We start from the raw sequence: 14,532 nt of genomic DNA, 5'->3' as shown, positions 1-14,532 counted from the left end.
TATATATATATATATATATATATATATATATATATACACAGGTGCTGGTCATAACATTTGAATATCATCAAAAAGTTGATTTATTTCAGTAATTCCATTCAAAAAGTGAAACTTGTATATTATATTCAGTCATTACACACAGACTGATATATTTCAAATGTTTATTTCTTTTAATTGTGATGATTATAATTGACAGCTAATGAAAATCCCAAATTCAGTCTCTCTGAAAAGTAGAATTTTACTTAAGACCAATACAAAAAATGATTTTTTGAAATGTTGGCCAACTGAAAAGTATGAACATGAAAAGTATGAGCATGTACAGCACTCAATACTTAGTTGGGGCTCCTTTTGCCTGAATTACTGCAGCAATGCGGCGTGGCATGGAGTCAATCAGTCTGTGGCACTGCTCAGGTGTTATGAGAGCCCAGGTTGCTCTGATAGTGGCCTTTAGCTCTTCTGCATTGTTGGGTCTGGCGTATCGCATCTTCCTCTTCACAATACCTCATAGATTTTCTATAAGTCAGGCGAGTTTGCTGGCCAATTAAGAACAGGGATACCATGGTCCTTAAACCAGGTACTGGTAGCTTTGGCACTGTGTGCAGGTGCCAAGTCCTGTTGGAAAATGAAATCTGCATCTCCATAAAGTTGTTCAGCAGCAGGAAGCATGACGTGCTCTAAAACTTCCTGGTAGACGGCTGCGTTGACCTTGGACCTCAGAAAACACAGTGGACCAACACCAGCAGATGACATGGCACCCCAAACCGTCACTGACTGTGGAAACTTTACACTGGGCTTCAAGCAATGTGGATTCTGTGCCTCTCCTCTCTTCCTCCAGACTCTGGGACCTTGATTTCCAAAGGAAATGCAACATTTACTTTCATCAGAGAACATAACTCAGCAGCAGTCCAATCCTTTTTGTCTTAAGCCCAGGCGAGACGCTTCTGACGCTGTGTCTTGTTCAAGAGTGGCTGGACACAAGGAATGCGACAGCTGAAACCCATGTCTTGCATACATCTGTGCGTGGTGGTTCTTGAAGCACTGACTCCAGCTGCAGTCCACTCTTGGTGAATCTCCCCCACATTTTTGAATGGGTTTTGTTTCACAAACCTCTCCAGGGTGCGGTTATCCCTATTGCTTGTATACTTTTTTCTATCACATCTTTTCCTTCCCTTCGCTTCTCTATTAATGTGCTTGGACACAGAGCTCTGTGAACAGCCAGCCTCTTTAGCAATGATCTTTTGTGTCTTGCCCTCCTTGTGCAAGGTCTCAATGGTCGTCTTTTGGACAGCTGTCAAGTCAGCAGTCTTCCCCATGATTGTGTAGCCTACAGAACTAGACTGAGAGACCATTTAAAGGCCTTTGCAGGTGTTTTGGGTTAATTAGCTGAGCTAGCTGGCACCAGGTGTCTTCAATATTGAACCTTTTCACAATATTCTAATTTTCAACACTTGAAATATATCAGTCTGTGTGGAATGAATGTATACATTATACAAGTTTCACTTTTTGAATGGAATTACTGAAATTAATCAACTTTTTGATGATATTCTAATTTTATGACCAGCACCTGTATATATATATATATGTGTGTGTGTTTTTCTTTTTTATTATTTTTAATATTAAAACACTTACAACCTAATAACTGGCCTAAGTTTACCTTTCAAGTGTCTAAGACTTTTGCACAGTACTGTATATGGAAAGAGAAGATGGTTGTTGAAAGTTCTCTATAAAACTTAATGGAGATTGAAAAATTTAGCAAAGAAGAATGGGCAAACATTTCTGTGTCCTGATTTACAAGGCTGGTAGATACTTATCCAAATGTACTCATGTCTGTAATTGCAGTCATATTTCAAAAAATATAGAGAATTTATTTACACTTTGACATTTCTTACTTAATTTATGTTGACTCAGTGGCAAAAACTCTTAATGCATTTTGAATTCATGTTGCAACACAATAAAACGTGGAAGGGTTGAAGACGTGTGAATATTTTGAGAGTCACTGTAGCTGTTATTCATTTAGTTGCTAAGTCTATCCAGAAACACATTGTTTCTGCTATTCCCGTTGTAGACATCAGTGGTCTGAAAATACAAATACAGTGGGTATAGAAAGTCAACACCCCCTTTCAAAATGATCACCTTTTGTTTCCTTACTGACTGAAATGAAAACACATATAATCTGACTTCTTCTGTCTTTATTAACACACAGTAACTCACAATATCTAGATAAAGATAAAACATTTAAAATGTAATAAACTTTAACAGTAAAAAAACTAATTTGGATAAGTGAACCGCTTTTTGCTTTACAGTCACGGATCTCTTTAAATACGTCTCTACTAACTTTGTAGACCTAAACTGTGCAATTTTTGTACATTTTTCTTTACAGGATTTTTCAAGCTCAGACAAATGGCAAGTTGACCACTTACGGACTACACTCTTCAAGTCATTCCTCTGATTTTCTATTGAATTTAGGTCAGGGCTATGAATAGGCCACTCTAGGACATTCACCTTCTTGTCCAGCCTCTTTACAGTTGCTTTGGTGGTGTGCTTTGGGTCATTGTACTGTTGAAACATGAACCATTTTTCAATTTTCAACTTCTTGGCAGAGGGCGGCAGGTTCTCCAAGAAATTACGCTCTCCATTTTCCCTTTTACCAACTGCTTTCATTTGGAATAAATCATAGAAAATACAATTGATGGAAGCTTGAATTCTGATCTGGAAGGTGATTTATTATACCTTAGCCAGTTTTCCATTTCAATTTTATGGGGGAGTGCTCGCTTATCCAAATCCAAAAGACTATAAAAGCAAGTAATTTTTTAAGTGAGTATTTGATGTGGTCTTTAAAATACAGAACTTAAGAAATTTGCTTTGATAGAGTGTAGTTTTTACGATTAGTCCTGTATTAATGTCTCCCAACAGGATTTGCCATAAGGCTTCCTTTCACTTTGGCTGCTTTTTGTTCTTTCCTTCTCCAAGTGTTTTTGCCAATCAGTCAAATATTTCAGTTTCTTATAAGACATCTCGTGGTCAAAATTTATATTTTGGTGCCAGAAAATTCTGCCCGATGCTGAGCAAGCACTTCACTGGATTTTTCTTCCTTCCTTCAAGCAAGTAACTTTAAGTACTGTTCATCAGAGGTGCAGTTTTTCACAATGCTGTACTTTTTCCCAAACATTGCAGTAATACCTGGCATTTCACCAGTTTCATTGACAGTTTGCAAAGTCAGCTAAAATGTTTCAATAGCAGCTGTGTGCGTGTACGTGCTTGAAACTGGAGAATAGCCTAGCGTAGGCAGCAGTGGATGAATCCCCTCGGATGTACAATTGTCGACACACCTCTCCACGGGGGGAACATTCTGTCCTTCTGTCCGTGCTACTTGCTACACCACTATCTCACGTTTCCATGGCAACCATCTGAGACTTCACTCACACCAGTCTGCGCTGTGTGGCAAAGAACAGCGCTCAGCAAATTTCTTCTCCGTTTCTTCTTTTTTTTTTCATGGAAGTGCTATACACTCCTGTGTGGAGTAGCGGGTGTAATTATACCGAAGACATTGCGATTATCTGAATGGAGTAAGACTGATTGAGAATGGTGACCACTGAGACCTGTCCCTTGACTTGCACACAGAACGACAGACAGTGCCCCTTTGGTGCTTGTTAAAACAGGTCTCCCAACAGCTCCAACAAGTCTCCTGTTACGACTTGTTGATTTATGCTGTTAAGGGCATGTCTAAAAATAAGGTATTTTACTACCACACACCAGCATAATAACAGAATCCCCCCCAAAAATCTGCATACTGAACTAACAACAGCACCATGCGTAGTAGTCTTGTTGAGGGTTGAGGAGTAATTGACGGGTGGAGGAGGAGTTGAAAATGTAGCTTGTAAAAAAAAGGGGGGATTTTGAGTTGAAAATGATATATTTGTAAGTATTTGGTCTATAACAAAAGTTCATCTCAATACTTTGTTATATACCATTTGTTGGCAATGACAGAGGTCAAATGTTTTCTGTAAGTCTTCACAAGGTTTTCACACACTGTTGCTGGTATTTTGGCCCATTCCTCCATGCAGATCTCCTCTAGAGCAGTGATGTTTTGGGGCTGTCGCTGGGCAACACAGACTTTCAACTCCCTCCAAAGATTTTCTATGGGGTTGAGATCTGGTGACTGGCTAGGCCACTCCAGGACCTTGAAATGCTTCTTGCGAAGCCACTCCTTCATTGCCTGGGCAGTGTGTTTGGGATCATTGTCATGCTGAAAGACCCAGCCACGTTTCATCTTCAATGCCCTTGCTGATGGAAGGAGGTTTTCACTCAAAATCTCACGATACATGGCCCCATTCATTCTTTCCTTTACACGGATCAGTTGTCCTGGTCCTTTTGCAGAAAAACAGCCCCAAAGCATGATGTTTCCACCCCCATGCTTCACAGTAGGTATGGTGTTCTTTGGATGCAACTCAGCATTCTTTCTCCTCCAAACACGACGAGTGGAGTTTTTACCAAAAAGTTATATTTTGGTTTCATCTGACCATCTCCCAATCCTCTTCTGGACCATCCAAATGCTCTCTAGCAAACCTCAGACAGGCCTGGACATGTACTGGCTTAAGCAAGGGGACACGTCTGGCACTGCAGGATTTGAGTCCCTGGCGGCGTAGTGTGTTACTGATGGTAGCCTTTGTTACTTTGGTCCCAGATCTCTGCAGGTCATTCACAAGGTCCCCCCGTGTTGTTCTGGGATTTTTCTCACCGTTCTTGTGATCATTTTGACCCCACAGGGTGAGATCTTGCATGGAGCCCCGGATCTAGGGAGATTATCAGTGGTCTTATATGTCTTCCATTTTCTTATAATTGCTCCCACAGTTGACTTCTTCACACCAAGCTGCTTACCTATTGCAGATTCAGTCTTCCCAGCCTGGTGCAGGTCTACAATTTTGTTTCTGGTGTCCTTTGACAGCTCTTTGGTCTTGGCCATAGTGGAGTTTGGACTGTTTGAGGTTGTGGACAGGTGTCTTTTATACTGATAACAAGTTCAAACAGATGCCATTAATACAGGTAATGAGTGGAGGACGGAGGAGCCTCTTAAAGAAGAAGTTACAGGTCTGTGAGAGCCAGAAATCTTGCTTGTTTGTAGGTGACCAAATACTTATTTTACCGAGGAATTTACCAATAAATTCATAAAAAATCCTACAATGTGATTTTCTGGATTTTTTCTTTCTCGTTTAGTCTCTCATAGTGGAATTGTACCTATGATGAAAATTACAGGCCTCTCTCATCTTTTTAAGTGGGAGAACTTGCACAATTGGTGGCTGACTAATTACTTTTTTGCCCCACTGTACATAACCCATCAGACATGCCAAAATTGTGTTTCGTTATTGTATGCAAACCAAAATCTGATTAAATGTGTCAATTAATTACGTATAGATTATGAATAAAGCCCTGTCATCATGGAATTCTCAGATGGCAAAAAGCAAGTTTATCTGAAATCCAAATAATTTATGGTATCAGTAAAAAGTTTGGACACACCCATTCAAATGACTTTGGAAGTGTGTCCATTAGGTTTTGACTTGTGTAGTGTATTTTCTAATTTAACTTTACTGTATACTCTCTATGAATTGTGTACTCTTTCTTTGCATGTTACATTACTCAAATGTTTTATGTATTTCATGTATGTATCTTAATTGAATGCAATAAAAACGACATGTACTGTAGTCTCTTTTGTAACTGCTCTGAACTATCTCATGTCTTTGACATTTTATAAGAGCCTCTGGAGGTTTCAAATAACTAAACTCAGTATTCTTCAAGCAGACGAAGCAGGAAAGTTGTTTATTCATTGCTGTAGACCAGAAGCCCTGCTAGAGGTACAGTACAACCAGGTGATGGAAGATAGACAGTGAGACATTCTCCTTCATCTTCCTCCACAACCTTCTGTTCAATATGGACCTTGCAGAAATCCATCTCTATCTCAACTTTCTACTTATATAATCACCCTACCGACTCCCTCCTCACCAGAAAGAACAAATTGGCTACTATCTCCAGTAACTCACACGCACACACACACACACACACACACACACACACAGCCTTGCTTACGCTCATTTTTGTCAAGCCACATTTCATATGTCACAGCCCCTCCCAGTGTTGAAAGATTTTAGTCATGACTGGCAGAATATCAGATGGGAATATCCAAAATTACATTCGCCACTCCGGTCTACTGCCTAGCAAGCACCTGGAAAGCGCCCCTAGCCTCTGACTTTTGAATAGAAAAAGGTCTAGGGAGACGGACACCATCTGTGGACCACCTAACACACAGAATCTGTTGGATGAATGTGTCTGCATGACAACAAAACAACAATCTCAGAACAAAATTTTTCAGTCATTTAAGTTGCTGTGGTCGGGTATGGCACACATAGATTTGTTGTAAGGTCACTGATAACACTAATGGGTTTCGGTTCCCTCTCAATTTCAGTGGCCAGGTTGGCTTTGGTTACAACTCCTCTGAATTTGGCCTCATCTCTTGCTTGGCACTGTTTTGTATGGTCTGGTCTATGATGTGTGTCACCACCATCTTCCTCCACATTAGGTGCTTCTTGCTGCTGTAATCGGGATTTATGGTGCCACACATTAGCGTGGATGTGCGGTCCGCCTTCTGGTGGGCCATACTGGTCTTTATTAAATAACTATCCTCGCAATGAAGTCATATTGGAGCTGACAGCTTTGATTCACTGACACAGGCTTGTCAGGTCAACACAGAACATCTGCCAAGATGGAGAGGAGGGATTTTTGCTGAAGAGAGAGCAAGAAGGCCTCTGCCCTTTTAGGGTCCCCAAGGGAGATTTGGTCAAGCCACCCCCCCCCCCCCCCCACACACACTTTAGATAGCTGATTAACTTACCATACACAGCAATGTTAGCTATTAAGAGCTAATTGAGTGACTGACATTACAATATGAAGACTGCTAATGTACATTTCAAAATTGTCTCGTGTTACAGTAATTTGGTCACCTATAACAAAATGTACTAGACCTGGGGACAGTATCTTTTACACTACAGTTCAAAAGTTTGTTCAAAAAATACAGTGTAGACATTGTTAATGCTGTAAATGACTATTGTAGATGGAAACGGCAGATTTTTTAAGTAATATCTACACCGATCAGCTATAACATTGACATTATGACTGCCTAATATTGTGTAGGTTCCATTTTTGCCATCAAAACAGCCCTGACCCATCAAGGCATGGAGTCCACTCTGAAGGTGTACTGTGGTATCTGGTACCAAGACGTTAGCAGCAGATCCTTTAAGTCCTATAAGTTACAAGGTGGGGCCCCGTGGATCAGACTTGTTTGTCCAGCACATCCCACAGATGCTCGATTGGATTGAGATCCGGGGAATTTGGAGGACAAGTAAACATCTTGAACTCCTTGTGGTCCTCAAACCATTCCTGAACCATTATTCTTTGGGGCAGGGCACATTATCCGGCTGAAAGAGGCCAATGCCAACAGGGAATACCGTTGACATGACAGGGTGCACATGGTCTGCAACAATGCTAAAGTAGGTGGTAAGTGTCAAAGTAACATCCACATGAATAGCAGGACCCAAGGTTTCCCAGCAGAACATTGCACAAAGCATCACTGCCTCCACCGGCTTACCTTTTCCCATAGTGCATCCTTGTCCCATGTGTTCTCCAGTTAAGCGACGCACACCCGACCATGATGTAAAACGAAACGTGATTCATCAGACCAGGCCACCTTATTCCATTGCTCTGTGGTCCAGTTCTGATGCTCACGTGCCAAATGTACACGCTTTCAGCAGTGGACAAGGGTCAACATGGGCGCCCTGACTGGTCTGTGGCTATGCAGCCCCATACACCACAAACTGGGATGCACTGTGTGTTCGGACACCTTTCCATCAGTACCAGTATTAACTTCTTCAGCAATTTTGAGCTACAGTAGCTCGTCTGTTGGATCGGACCACACGGGCCAGCCACCTAGTTGGCAACCTATCACAATTTGGCCCTTTTCAAAGTCGCTCAGATCCTTACACTTGCCCATTTTTCCTGCTTTTAACACATCAACTTTGAGGACAGAATGTTCACTTGCTGCCTAATATATCCCACCCATTGACAGATACAATGATAATGAGATTATCAGTGTTATTCCATTCACATGTCAGTGGTCATAATGTTATGGCTGATCGGTGTACATACTGTAGGCGTACAGAGGCGCAACCATCCTGTGTTCCAGTGGCACATTATGTCTGCTAATACATGTTTATAATTTTAAACAGCGATTGTGTTAGCACGGATGAAAACTGTTGTACAGATTAAAGAAGAAAATAATAAAACTGACCTTCTTTAGACTACTTGAGTGTTTGGAGCATCAGCAATTGTGGGTTTGATTATAGGCTCAAAATGGCCAGAAACAAAGAACTTTCGTCTCAAACTGATCTGTCTATTCTTGTTCTGAAATACTGAGGCTATTCCATGTGAGAAATTGTCAAGAAACTGAAGATCTTGTGCTATGCTGTGTACTACTCCCTTCACAGAACAGCGCAAACTGGCTCTAACCAGAATAGAAAGAGGAGTGGGAAGCCCCGGTACACAACTGAGCAAGATGACAAATACACTGCCAAAAACACTCAATTTTTGGAACACTTAAATCACACATCAGGTCTCGTTGAATGAAATTTTACTGTACAGTAATATGCTGTACGTTGTGAAATTCGTTGAGAACAGAAGGAAGTAAGAACGGTCAATGTAAACCAAAATCACCTACCAAATGAGGGCTGGATTCACACTCACATCGGTTGTCACTTTCATTTCGCAACAAATCAGGTCAAACTGATTCACAATCCCTTATGCTTCCTAACTGGACAGATTCATAACCCGTAAGTTTACTTGATTTGGTGTTATATTGTGATGATTACGTGTTCCCTTAATTGTTTTGACCAGTGTACATTAAACTGTCAAGTTTGAGAAACAGACACCGCACATGCCCTCACCTGGCAGCTTCATTAAATAGTACCCACAAAATACCAGTCCCAATGTCAACAGTGAAGAGGCAATTCCGGGATGCTGGCCTTCTAGGCAGAGTTGCAATGAAATAGCGATATCTCAGACTGGCCAATAAAAAGAAAAGATTAAGATGGTCAAAATAACAGAGATACTGGACAGAGGAAGATGTTAAAAAGTGTAATGGACAGATTAATCTAAGTTTGAGGCGTTCCGATCACAAAGAAGAACATTTGTAAGACACAGACTAAATGAAAAGATGCTGAAGGAGTGCTTGACATATCTCTTAAGCATGGTGGAGGCAATATTATGGTCTGGGGGTGCTTTGGTGGTGGTGAAGTGGGAAATGTATACAGGGTGAAAGAGATCTTGAAGAAGGAAGGCTATCACTCCATTTTGCAATGCATGCCATACCTAATGGACTGCACTTGATTGGATCCAATTTCCACCACCATCAGGACAATGATCCAAATTATACCACAACTATTTACAAAAGAAGAAGCTAGCTGGTATTCTAACCATAATGGAGTGGCCAGCACAGTCACCGGATGTTGAGTCAACCATTATGAGCTGTTTTAGGAACAGACTGACTGATAGATAAGAAGGGCCCATCAAGCCAATCCAAATTATGGGAGGTGCTTCAAGGAAGCATGGGGTGAAATCCCTTCAGATTACCTCAGCTAGAATGACAAAGATCTGCAAGGCTGTAATTGCTGCAAATGGAGGATTTTTTGACAAAAGCAAAGTGGACAAAATTATTATTTAAATTAAGTCATTATTTCTAACCTTGTCAATTAATATATTTCCCAGAGGTGTGGACTCGAGTCATGTGACTTGGACTCGAGTCAGACTCGAGTCATAAATTTGATGACTTCAGACTCGACTCACAAAATGTACAAAGACTTGCAACTCGACTTGGACTTTAACATCAATGACTCGTGACTTCACTTGGACTTGTGCCTTTTGATTCGAGTAGACTTGCTACTGAAAACTGAGGATTTTTTTTTTTTCACACGGCTCTGTTTATCTGCATCTGTGAAAAAAATTTGCACCACATGTATGCATGCAGAGAGCGCGCGAGCTGTCTGCACGTCCCATGGGGGGTGGATTCTGCCACGGAGATGAACCCCCCATACACGTCATCCAATCCCTGTAGTCCCACGTTGTTCTGATTCGACAGCATCTAAGCAGGCACATTGCAAGACAACCAATGAAGCGCAACAAGTAACAACGCGCCAGTTGGCAAAATGATACCCAAGATAGTTTCGTTTGGCTATGAAAAATTACGAGGTAGTCGACAAAAAACGAGTTGCAATTTGCAAAACATGCGGGTCAAAGATTACAGACGGAGCTGCCACAACGCCCAACTTTGTTCGACACCTGAAGTTGCACAAAGAAAGGTAAGTTTTGAACGAATGCTAAGCACCTTATCGGATGTACCGTAACTTACTAGCTGCTGCATATTTACTGTATCAACGATACAGTAAACGCACGTCTCCCTTGCTGGTTCATGCTTCCAAAAATAGGGATTTTTGAACCCGGATTATATGAGGTACATGAGTGTAGCACACTCAGATGGAAAACCTCGCCAACATCATGTCAACGTCCGTTTTAAAGAACCATAACACAGTCACAGTAGATCCACAATTAGCCTTCCCTTTTCATATCATGCCCAAACAGCAGGCAGCGCATGGACATAGAGTGCTACGTAGTCTAGGTCTGTGAGGCAGCGCACCACTGGGATATATATAGTATATAATAAAATAATAACGATTATAGTAGTAATGTTCAGAGATGCAATAGATTATTATAGTGCAGTTCTTAATTAATGGGAATATTGTTTAGCTTATTTTTGGTTTAATTTGGTTTACTTTAGTTATTTAATTTATTCAATTATTTTGTTTTGCTATACTTTTCATGCCAACTTGGCATGCCCCCCCTAGCACCCCCTCGCGGCACCCAGGGGTCACCGTCCCCACTTTGAAAACCATTGCTTTAAAGCATATGACTTCAGTTTCTTGAGGGAAAGGACTTTCTTATGACTTTTGAAGCAGTGAAAATATTCTTAATATTGCATACACTGAAACTGAAATGTATTATCGTATACCGTAGTGTACAATAGACAATGAATATTAACACAACAACATTGATATGAGTAAAGAGTAGTTTCAAATACAACATGTGTGGCTATAAGGGATTTTCTGACATCTGTTTCATATTCTTCTCTGTTACAGGTATGAAGAATACCAGATGAACAAAAGCATCGTAGATGAATCACAACAGCCTTCAATCTCAATTCCTGGACACTCGTGTAGGGCGTTACAGCATGAGCCACCCACAGCAGAAGGCCATCTCCAATTCGATACTGTCTGACTTGATTATTGATTGCAATTTTCCTGTCTATTGTGGAAAATAAGAGCTTTCGTCACTTTCTGGCTTTGCTGGACAGCAAGTATATCCCAGTCTGTCGCCGAACACTGACCACAAAAACAGAGAGCCTTGCTGAGGAGAGACGTTCAAAGTCAAAAACTCAATTGAGCAACACTGACCATGTTTCAGTCACTGTGGACATTTGGTCTGATTGAAAGATGAGGGGATTACTTGGTGTCACTGTGCACTGGATGGAGAGAGATGCAGAGAGGGTACAGCTAAAGACTAATCTCTTGGCCTGCAACCGCTTCAAAGGCTCTCACACAGCGGAGCGCATCTGTGACCAATTTGAGGCAATATGTGATGAATACAACATCAAAGCTAAATTGGACTATATCATTAGTGACAATGCTGCTAACATGCGCAAGGCATTTACGGTCTGCTTCCCCAGCGAACAGGAGGAAGATGATGATGCTGGAGATAATCTTGATGATCCTGAGCTATGGCATGACTTAACTCTAGAAGACCGTCGATGCTGCTATGGCAAAGAAACTGTGCCTGCAGTGTTTTTCACACACATTGCAGCTGGTTGCGGGAGACGGTTTGAAAGAAACAAAAGCGGCATTTGTCCTTCTCTCCAAGTTATCAAAACTTAGCTCCCTGCTCCACACAAGCACAACGTTTAAAGACCTCTTTGATGGTGAATTTGGGGAGCACAGAGGCATCCCTGAGGTGGAATTCCACACTGCGGCAGGTGAAAGCAGTCCTTCATTGTGATCAGCAAAAGCTCTGTGCAGTTCTTGAGAAGGCCGGGTATAAAGAACTGTCATTCACACCACAAGAGTGGAATCTGCTGAAGGAGTTGGTGGACATCTTGAAACCGTTTGGAGAAGCAACTGATTTGACACAGGGAGAGAAAGTCATTACAATCAGTGCAGTTGTTCCATCCGTCTTGTCCCTCAATCACCATCTTGAGAAGCTGAAGCCTCAAGTTCGTTTCCTGAGCGGCCTGGTCAGAGGTCTGCAGGCATCCCTGATAAAAATATTTCTTGGGATCTTCATTAATGTGAAAATAGCCCAGTCTGAAGAAGGGATCACTGCCCCCTTTTCAAACACAGTCTACCTGAAAGCAGCTGCCTTGGATCCAGCCTTTTGTCTGCTGTGGATTGAGCCCCGTCTGCTGTGGATTGAGCCCCATGTGCTGGTCAACCGTGACATCAAGGCAGAGGTGGCACAACGAGTTAACGGTAAATATTATTGACTTGCAATGCAACTTAAATGCAACGTAAAATAATTTGATCTTAATCTGATCTAGGATTTAATGTGATATTAATCTGACTTTAACAATAATAAAAATGTTCAGTCTTGCACAGTATCATCAACATCAGTAATGGTAATAAGGGCACTTTTGTTTCTGCTGTTGTGACACGTTTTTTTTAGAATTGATTCTGCAAGATGCTGCAGACACGGAGCAACCTGTGCCTGTGCCGGTGCCTGCTGAAGAAGAACTAGACGACATGGAAGGAGAAGGGCTGTTTGCTGCATACCATAAGAGGCAGAAAAGGGATGTTGGGACCTCACCAGCAGTACAGCTAAGTCACTACATTGACATGGCAGAAGGACAGAATGCCCTTTTGTTCTGGGCACTGAACAGTAAGACCCTTCACTCTTTCAAGTAGCCATCCGAGTCTTGGCAGTGCCTGCTTCTAGTGCTCCAGTGGAGCGAGTTTTCAGCCATGGTGGCATCATTCTGCGTCCCCATCGTGCACAAATGACTGACAGACTTTTGGCCAATTTGATCTTTTGCAAATGCAATGCAGTAGAGGGGCCTCCCTCCACCTGTCCACAGCACGCATGCGCACACACACTCACTCTCTGCTCATCACCTGTCCACACAGCTCACTCACTCATTCATACACACCAGTCTCTATGGAGTCATTCCAATTATATTATCAGGTTGGTCCAGTTTTTCAGAAGTGATAATTTTGAGGAGTGAGGATTTTATTGATGACATGTTTAAAAAAGTTTAGGCTAAAAGGACCCATGTCTATTTGAAAGTTAAACTGTTTTGCAATATGAGGTCAATACAATACAGGACTGAAGCTGCTGTGCATTGTTCTAGTGCAATATGCTGTTGAAATACAAGCATTTTTTGTGACAATTAAAGTTTTTTACTGTATTTGGTTAATGTCATTATATTAAAAAGAGGTTTAAATAAATACAAATCTTACAGACATACATGATTTGTATACATTTTATTTCTGTGGTAAGAGGACTTGAAATGACTCAACTAAAATGGTAAGACTTTGGACTCGACTTGAGACTTGTTGGCTTTGACTTTTGACTCGACTCGGGACGTGCCTCATCTTTGACTCATCTTGACTTGGGACTCGAGGGCAAAGACTTGAGACTTACTTGTGACTTGCATAACAATGACTTTGTCCCACCTCTGATATTTCCTATTCATTTTGCTATCTTTCTTATTCAAACTCATTTTTTTAGAAAACAAAGGCATTTCTAAGTGACTCCAAACTTTTGAATGGTAGTGTAATCTTACAATATTTTAACCCAAATACATTTAATCACTGCAAAGCCGAGCAACGAGCTAGCGTGCCAGGCCATGTGTCCCCCAATCACGTGTGATTGTATTCGTTTTCACGGATATGCTTGACACATTCAAGTTCCCATACTGGCACCAAAGTGACCAACTGAAAGATAGCTGAAAACTGATGACCTTATGGCTTCTATTTTAGTTGCTTCAAAATTTCATGTTAATTTATCCTAGTCAATTTATTGTATTGCTTTCAGGTTTAAGCCTGGGTATCTGTATTGCACATTGTGACAACTACTGATGATAAAATAGTTTTACACAAAATCTATTTAATTGATTTATGTAAATGTTAATTATTTCAGTGCCAATGTAAGCTGTTTTAGGTTGCTTCCCAAGAATTATGAGCTGGAAGTACAGTCTTGACGAACAGAAAATACGTCTGTCGCTAGCTTTTTATGTCTTTTAGTGTTTAGGTAATAACACATATGGTTCATTCATGTTCTTGTCAGTTTCTATTAATGTTTGTGCAGATTTCAATTACTTTCTTCATGTTATACAATTACCAGACTATTTAATGTAATGGACACTCACATATAATAAGCTCCAAGGTAACA

At 41.0% G+C, this 14,532-nt stretch overlaps 1 protein-coding gene across 1 annotated transcript; it reads left to right on the top strand.

Annotated features, from left to right (window-relative positions):
• Positions 1 to 10,248: 10,248 nt before the first annotated feature.
• Positions 10,249 to 13,716, top strand: LOC106023872. The gene is made up of 3 exons (XM_013132068.4): positions 10,249 to 10,397; positions 11,232 to 12,614; positions 12,808 to 13,716. Exons 2-3 carry the CDS (start codon positions 12,065 to 12,067, stop codon positions 13,044 to 13,046), a joined length of 789 nt encoding a protein of 262 aa, XP_012987522.4. The 5' UTR covers positions 10,249 to 10,397; positions 11,232 to 12,064; the 3' UTR covers positions 13,047 to 13,716.
• Positions 13,717 to 14,532: the final 816 nt, after the last annotated feature.

The sequence above is a fragment of the Esox lucius genome, chromosome 20, assembly GCF_011004845.1.
Source record: "Esox lucius isolate fEsoLuc1 chromosome 20, fEsoLuc1.pri, whole genome shotgun sequence".
Classification (NCBI taxonomy): Eukaryota; Metazoa; Chordata; class Actinopteri; order Esociformes; family Esocidae; genus Esox; species Esox lucius.
Note: the sequence above shows the minus strand (reverse complement) of the source record. Positions and strands in the feature narration are given on the sequence as shown.

Excerpts from the sequence above, each read along its gene's own strand:
- LOC106023872 (XM_013132068.4), top strand. The coding sequence starts at position 12,065 with ATGGTGAATTTGGGGAGCACAGAGGCATCCCTGAGGTGGAATTCCACA. Across the intron at positions 12,615-12,807 it reads GGTGGCACAACGAGTTAACG|AATTGATTCTGCAAGATGCT; the intron begins GTAAATATTATT and ends CGTTTTTTTTAG.